This window comes from Prunus persica, chromosome G3, assembly GCF_000346465.2.
Source record: "Prunus persica cultivar Lovell chromosome G3, Prunus_persica_NCBIv2, whole genome shotgun sequence".
Lineage (NCBI taxonomy): Eukaryota > Viridiplantae > Streptophyta > Magnoliopsida > Rosales > Rosaceae > Prunus > Prunus persica.
In genome coordinates, this window is record NC_034011.1 from 19252281 (window position 1) to 19259987 (window position 7707).

A 7707-nucleotide genomic window follows, 5' to 3' on the forward strand; every position below is an offset into this window, starting at 1 on the left:
AAGATCCTGAAATAGACAATACAATGGCCAAAAACATACAGTACAATTAAGGGAATCAATTATTTGAGGAACAGATAACAAGTAATAATCGAGTGAAGGGACAACTAAGACATGATCAAGACTTAATGAGGATGTAAGAGATAAAGACCCTTCTCCCATAACTTGGGTGGTGGTTTCATTGGCACTGGTAATATGTGTTTGGCTGGATGGTTAGGTAGAGTGCAACCCAGTAAAACTAGATGTCATGTGATCAGTAGTGCTAGTGTCAATAATCCATTATCTATTACAAATAAGTGAAGATGTGCAAGAGGTACCTGAGGTGGCCAAGGCCTTGGAGCCAGATGTACCTGATGAAGGTTCTGATGTAGTCTCATCTGATGACTGTGCGATGCAAATGAGGCTTTGGTCGAATCCTTTTTGCGCCCTTTGTGGACCCATCCTTCTGGATAACCAATGATCTTATAACAGCCCTTAATTGTGTGGTTATCTAAACCACATTTGGTACACTTAATTGGAGGCCGGTTACAGTTAGGATCAACACTGTAGTTGTTTGGCCGAGATTACACCAGCTTCAGACATGGTTCCCTGCCGGTTACTTTCTCTTTTAATATGTGCATATGCTGCCTCAAGTTCGGGCTTAGGCTCCATCCTCAAAATCTCTCCTCGGATTTGATCGAAATTATTGTCCAAACCTGCAAGAAATATATAAACTCGGAGACGATCAACCTCTTTGCTTCTAGTCTCAATGTCTTTCGGATGCTCCATGGTGCTTGGACTTAATTGATCAAGCTCCTGAAAAATCTCAGTGAGCTCACTGTAATATTTGGCAACTGATGCACCAGCCTGCTTTAATTGTGAATGATCGTCTGTGAAGGTTATAAATCTTGGCTTCATCAGTACCATCTGAATAGGTTTGCTTGATTGCAGCCTAGACTTGCTTTGCTGTGTCATAACGAATAAATCGTTTAATCTGATTAGGTTGCATGGCGTCAAACAACCAACTCTTGACTTGGCAATCCGATGCACGCCATTTATTAAATGTGGGATCTGTGTCTGCAGGCTGGGCAATATCACTGGTCAAGTGGCCATGTTTTTCTCGCCCAGCTATCTTCATCTCTATGATTTGATGCCATAGAGAATAATTATTCTCATCCAATTTGATTCCTGCGGAGAAGTTGGAGGTGTCACTCTGCAAAGTGACGATTTGTGTGGTAGTTTTGGAGCCTCCCGACACCAAGGATTGATTGGTGTTTGCTGACCCATCATCGTTGGCCATGATATTGGCTTACAAGTGATGAGAGAAAAAAAAAATTGAGGCAAAAAGAAATCTGTAAACGTTACTTTGGGTAGCTGATGGGAAAAGGACCAAAAAAAAAAATATATACATATATATATATTGGATTGAAGGGAAAAAGTGATTTGAATTGGTTTGTGAGATGTGAATATTTGTTGAATGACGTGACAAACTAGTTTGGCAAACTGGTGCTAGGTTGTGAGATGGAATATAGGCTGGTTTGACAAACTAATTTGACGAAGGTGGACGAACTGATTTGACTAAGGGAAACGTTTGAATTGCAATAAGACAAACTGATTTGCAATAAGAAATAGAGGTTGAGGGAAAAAGAAGGCAAGGGAACGATTGAGTGATTTGCTGGTGCTGGGTTTGTTGACAACTGCTGTTTGCGGAAGCGATTGTTAGGGTTAGGTCAAGAGACAGTCATGATTGACTGCTCTGATACCATTCAGATTGGGTAAAAAATAATATTTCATTCATATCTTGTTGTATAACAATAGGAAGGTTATATATACAGAGCCTAGGAAACTATTCTAGGAATGTAATTACGAGCCCATAATCTTGCATAATCAAATAGTTGACTTAGACTAATTTGGAATGTACAGCTCATTGACACAAAGTCCCCCATGATGGCAACACTTCTAAAGGAGATAATGAGTCTGAAGAAGCAAGTACTTCTGAAGATTTCTTTGAAGCAGATGATGAGTCTCAAGAAGCAAGCACTTCCAGAATCCCCTATGATGACGGTAACACTTCTGAAGATGACTCAGGATAAGCGCTATCCATTGAGTAAAGGAGTTATTCGGGCGGTTGGTGGCCCCCTCGAGAGTTCCTGGTCCTTGCCGCTGCATGAGTGGTAGCTCACGCTCAAAACTCCTCCGACACGAGTAGAGTCTGAAGGAGATGATGAGTCTGATGAAGCAATAGCACTTCCAGAACCCTCTAATCCTAGAGCTACTTTATATTTTAGTTTGTCCATCTCTCCTTTACTAAGTCATTGATGTGAAGAAAGAGAGTAGTGAAGTATTTACATTGTGTTCTGACTTTTGCATCTGAATCAAATTTATCAAACTGATTATCTCATACTTTCAGAAAATTTAAATATAAAACAATGTTTATCCGTTTGAAATAGGTCCTTTTTCTACAGTTGAAGTTTGTATAATGAGTAGACAGAATTCCATACTCAGCCTCAAACATATGCAAAATTATGTGGTACGCCGTATTCAATTAAAGTTTATGTATGTTGCTTGGATGGAAATATTTCTTATCTTAAACTCATTCATCTTTAGAGGTGTTAAATAGATGGCAAAAATCCCCACAGGGGTGGGTCTCCATTGGGTCCTCGACTCTAACGGGGGGAGATTTTGGGGCCAAATGGGTATTGGGTACAAGGATCCCCGAACTTGAAAAATCCCCGACGGGTATGGGGAGGGGATAGTATTGGCATCCCCATCCTTGAACCCGATCCGAAAATATATATATTTATATTTAAATAAATAAATAAATAAATAATTAAATAATTATAATATTTATGTTTAACCCTAAGTTAACCTCCCTCTCCTAATTCTTCCTAATATTCTTTGAAATTTCATATTGAAGTGATTTTGAATAGTTGAGTTGAACTTTATAGTTAATTTGGATGTGTTGAATGATAAATTAAAATGAACCTTAATGTTAAAATGTATGATAAATTTTTTTTTATGCAAAAAAAAAATAATGGATTCGGGGCGGGTATGGGGGATAGTCCCCCGACGGGGACGAGGATTCCCCGAAACCTATTAAATGGGGATGGGTTCAGGGATGGAGAGCGGAGACGGAGATGATATTGTCATACCCGGCGCCTACCCGACCCGTTGCCATCATAACGATACTGGCTCAATATGATGCAATTGAGCCCGAACACTATTAAGATGAACACAGCATGAGCAGGACTTTGTCATATCCAGCCAAGCAGAGCACAACATGATTTATTTTACACCTATTCATACTTATTTCACATTGAGGTACTGTAGGAGGAAAAATTGTAAAGCTTTTTCAGATATCTTAGGAAAATTTGGAGCACTTGAACAAATGAAAATGACAAAAAACACAGGTGACAAACAACGATGAGCAAAGGCAAAAGCCATTATGAACTGATGGACAAAGTATAAAAACATGACAGTATGGAAGGCCCAAGTTGAAAACGAGTTATTTAACAAACAAAGAAAACAAGAGGGCCTTTGTTATCTTGCAAGTGTTTGCTGTGGAGCTGGAAGGCTATACAAGGATTTCAGCTACCTGCTAATGAGCTTACTGTTATGCATAGCCAGTTGAAGTTCCAAATCATCAGACCACCATTGCTCTAATCCGCGAGCCTCTGAAAACTTCTGGTTTCCCTTTGACATCACAAACAGCTTTGCTGCTACTTGACCATTTGTTGGACGCACATTCTCCTTGTCTGCATTGTTTACTTCTGCTCCATCATGCTCAGTATAAGAACAGCAGATGTAGTCACTGTTATTTACATACAAATGAGGAACCCATTTTCCCAAGGATTCTTCAAACCCGAAAAATTTGGCATCCAATTCTTCAATCCAAAACCAGAAGTCCTATCTCCCTCTGCACTGCCGATCTGAGCTCCACTTCTCAAAGGGAGCATTGACTTCAATCTCTTCCAAGCAAATCCTGCTTTCTCTCCAATGATCATGAAACGGAAGGCGGATTGAACAAATGAGTTTCCACATGTTACAAGTATATCTCAGCCATCAATACAAGTTCATACTAACAACTCTGAACCTGCACACAGAAAATCACATGTAGATCAAGAAGGCTCAGATGATGACACATGTCATGTTTAGCTTAACTCTGCTATTAGATGTTAGTTACAGGTTATTATTCATAGCTGGGTTTCTATCTTGTATAAAAAGAAAACTACTGTAATTATTATTACTCAAGTAAATGAAATCAGAGGAAAATTCCCGATGTACTTTTCTTTCTAATTTTCTGAGCTAACTTTCTCAGCATTCAAACACACAGTTTCAGATTTCTCATCATGGTATCATGAGCCTCTTTGCCTTACGGCCTCTGATTTTGCTTCGCTTCTCCTCTGATTTTCTCTTTCTTGCCTCTATTCATGGCGACTTCATCGTCTTCGTCTGATTCCCCTGCACTAGTTTCTTCTACTCTTCATTCCTCTTCTGCTTCGTCGATCATTGGTGCTCATCATTTGGTCAATGTCGTTCCTGTTAAGCTTCGCACAGATAATTACCTTCTTTGGAAGAATGTTTGTCTTCCGATTTTGGAATCATATGATTTTCTAGGTTTAATTGATGGCTCTGATCGTGCGCCAGACCGTGTTCTTCTTGGACCACCTGGTTTTTCTTCTCCTCAACTCAATCCTGCGTTCAGTGCTTGGTCTCGCAGAGATAAACATTGTTTGATTTGTCTTCAAGGTTCGCTTTCTGAAGAAATTTTACCTTATGTTGTCGGTGCTGCAACATCGCGAACTTTGTGGCTTAATTTGGAGCGGCGATTTTCGTCTCTTTCTGAATCTCATATTATTGAGTTGCAATCGAAGCTGCAATCTCTCTCTAAAGGTGATCATTCCATGTCTCAATATCTGAAATCCATCAAGCATATTGCTGATAGTCTTGCCGCTGCTGGAACTCCACTTAGCTCTGCTGCCTTGGTTGTTCATACACTTAATGGTTTACCCGCTGAATATCACACCTTTGCTACATCAATTTGCACCAGATCTACTCCAATTGTGATTGATGAGCTTCATAGCTTACTTTTAGTGAAGAACTTGCTCTCCTTCGCCAAAATTCTGTGAAGTCTTCATTTGAGACACTGCCTCATGCTTTTGCAGCTGTTCAATTTGGCTCTGGTTTGAATCGTGGTTCTGCTAAGTCATATAATAGAGGAAGAGGCAAATCACAGTTTCATTCTCCAAATCCTAATTTTTGCCCCAATTCTGGTGGTCATTTTCGACCAAATTCCGGTGGTTATTCTGGTGGTATTCTTCCCACTCCTCGACCCGGTGGTCCTTCTGGCGGTTTCTCTGGTGGCTCATCATCTGGTGGTTCTGGTAATTTCTCTGTGGTCTCTCCAAGCTTGGGCAAAACTCAGTGTCAGATTTGTGATAAATGGGGTCAGAGTGCCATTGATTGTCATCAAAGGATGAACCATTCTTATCAAGGTCGAATTCCTACTGCTCGCCTTGCTGCCATGGCTGCTGTTCACTCTACTTCTTTGAAGAATAATGACTGGCTTGCTGATACTGGTGCTACAAGTCATGTTACTTCTGATCTTGGTGCTCTGCAAACTCACTCTGCTTACACTGGTGGTGAACAAATCCACATTGGAGATGGCCAAGGTTTGTCAATTTCTAATATTGGTCATACCTATTTTCCAACATCTACTGGTAATTTTAAGCTTCGTGATGTTCTTCATGTTCCCAAAAGTGCTTATAATTTACTCTCTGTGCACAAATTCACTCTTGACAATCTGTGTTCAGTGACATTTACTCCTTTTGCATTCTTTGTTAAGGACCTAATCTCGGGGAAGATGCTTTTCCATGGTCCTAGTAAAAATGGTCTCTATCCATTCAAATTCAATCCTTTCTTCAATAAAGTCGGACATCAAGCTCTTGTTATGCAGAAAGCTTCTTCATGTATCTGGCATCAAAGACTTGGTCATCCATCCAAGTCTATTTTCCATTATGTTGTTAAACAACATAATCTGCCGTGTGTATCTTCTAATGATACCTCTTTTGTTTGTAATGATTGTCATTTGGGCAAAGGTAGTAAGCTTTCTTTTGCATCAGTTCCTTGTAAATCTCAACAACCTCTGTATCTGGTTCATTGTGATCTTTGGGGTTCAGCACCCATTGTTTCTGTATTTGGCTATAAATACCATGCCATCTTTGTTGATGATTGGTCTAAATATACATGGATTTACCCTTTATCTACAAAATCTGAATTTTCCTCTGTGTTTGTTATCTTTAAGACTCATGTTGAAAACCTTCTTGGTTCTAAAATCAAAATTTTTCGATCTGATGGTGGGGGTGAATTTACAAGTGCTATGTTTACCCAATATCTTTCTAAACATGGCATTCTCCATGAATTTAGCTGCCTTTACACACCAGAGCAGAATGGTGTGGCAGAACGAAAACATCGGTCTCTTGTTGAACTTGGCAGAACTTTAATTGTTCATTCCGGCATTCCATTGGTTTATTGGTTTGATGTATTTCTTACATCCGTTTATCTTTTGAATAGATTAGCTTCTGTTCATCTTGGTCACATGTCTTCTTTTCAGAAGTTGTTTCATCATTCCCCTGATTTTTCATTTCTGAAGGTTTTTGGTTGTCTTTGTTATCCTTGGTTACAACCGTATTCTGCTCATAAACTGGACTTCAAAAGTATACCCTGTGTTTTTCTTGGTTATAGCTTAAATCATAAGGGCTATCGTTGTCTCGATCCTATCACTCATAAGATTTATATCTCTAGGCATGTTCGTTTTCATGAAACTGTTTTTCCTTTCAAAACAACTTCTTCCTCTTCCACCATCCCATTTCCTTCCTCCTCTTTTGCTAGTTCTCCTTCAATTCCAGCTTGTGTTAATATTGCCGATCCTCCTCCTCCTCCTCCTCCTACTTCTCATCCTCCTCCAACTCCTCCTAATCCTCCTCCTCCTCCTTCTTATTATTCTCCTTCACCTTCACCTCCACAGCCCCCTATTAATACTCATCCAATGCAAACCCGGGCTAAAAGTGGTATATTCAAGCCTAAAATGCTATCTGCCACCTCACATCCTCTTCCCTCCACTATTACCACTTCTATTTCTTCCATCCCAGTTACACCCAATACCTATAAACAAGCTGCAAAGGATCCAAGGTGGATTGAGGCTATGAATCTTGAATTTTCTGCTCTTAAACAAACTGGTACTTGGAGGTTGGTTCCTTATTGTCCTACTATGAATTTGGTGGGGTGCAAGTGGGTGTGCCGAGTTAAACACAAGTCTGATGGTACAGTGGATAGGTTTAAAGCTCGGCTTGTTGCTAAGGGTTTTCATCAACAGAGTGGTTTGGACTATAATGAAACTTTTAGTCCGGTTGCTAAGCCTACCACTATTCGGCTTATTTTGTCTCTTGCTGTTCAGTTTGACTGGAGTATTTCTCAATTGGATGTTACTAATGCATTTTTACATGGTCACTTGTCTGAGGCTGTTTACATGGTCCAGCCCCCAGGCTTTATTGATTCTTCTTTCCCTTCCCATGTTTGCAAGTTGGAAAAGAGCTTATATGGTTTGAAGCAGGCTCCTCGCGCCTGGTATGAAGAATTACTGCAAGCTTTGCTATCTCTTGGTTTTACTACGTGCAAATCTGATACTTCTTTGTTTGTTCGAGTTGGCGATACTGTGACCTTTATTCTTGT

At 39.9% G+C, this 7707-nt stretch overlaps 1 protein-coding gene across 1 annotated transcript; it reads left to right on the forward strand.

Moving 5' to 3' along the window:
• LOC109948113 lies at positions 4407 to 5105 on the forward strand. The gene has a single exon (XM_020560045.1). The coding sequence runs from the start codon at positions 4407 to 4409 to the stop codon at positions 5103 to 5105; it is 699 nt and encodes a 232-aa protein (XP_020415634.1).

Bases quoted from the DNA above. Each gene is read 5' to 3' on its own strand.
- LOC109948113 (XM_020560045.1), top strand. From the start codon at position 4,407: ATGGCGACTTCATCGTCTTCGTCTGATTCCCCTGCACTAGTTTCTTCT.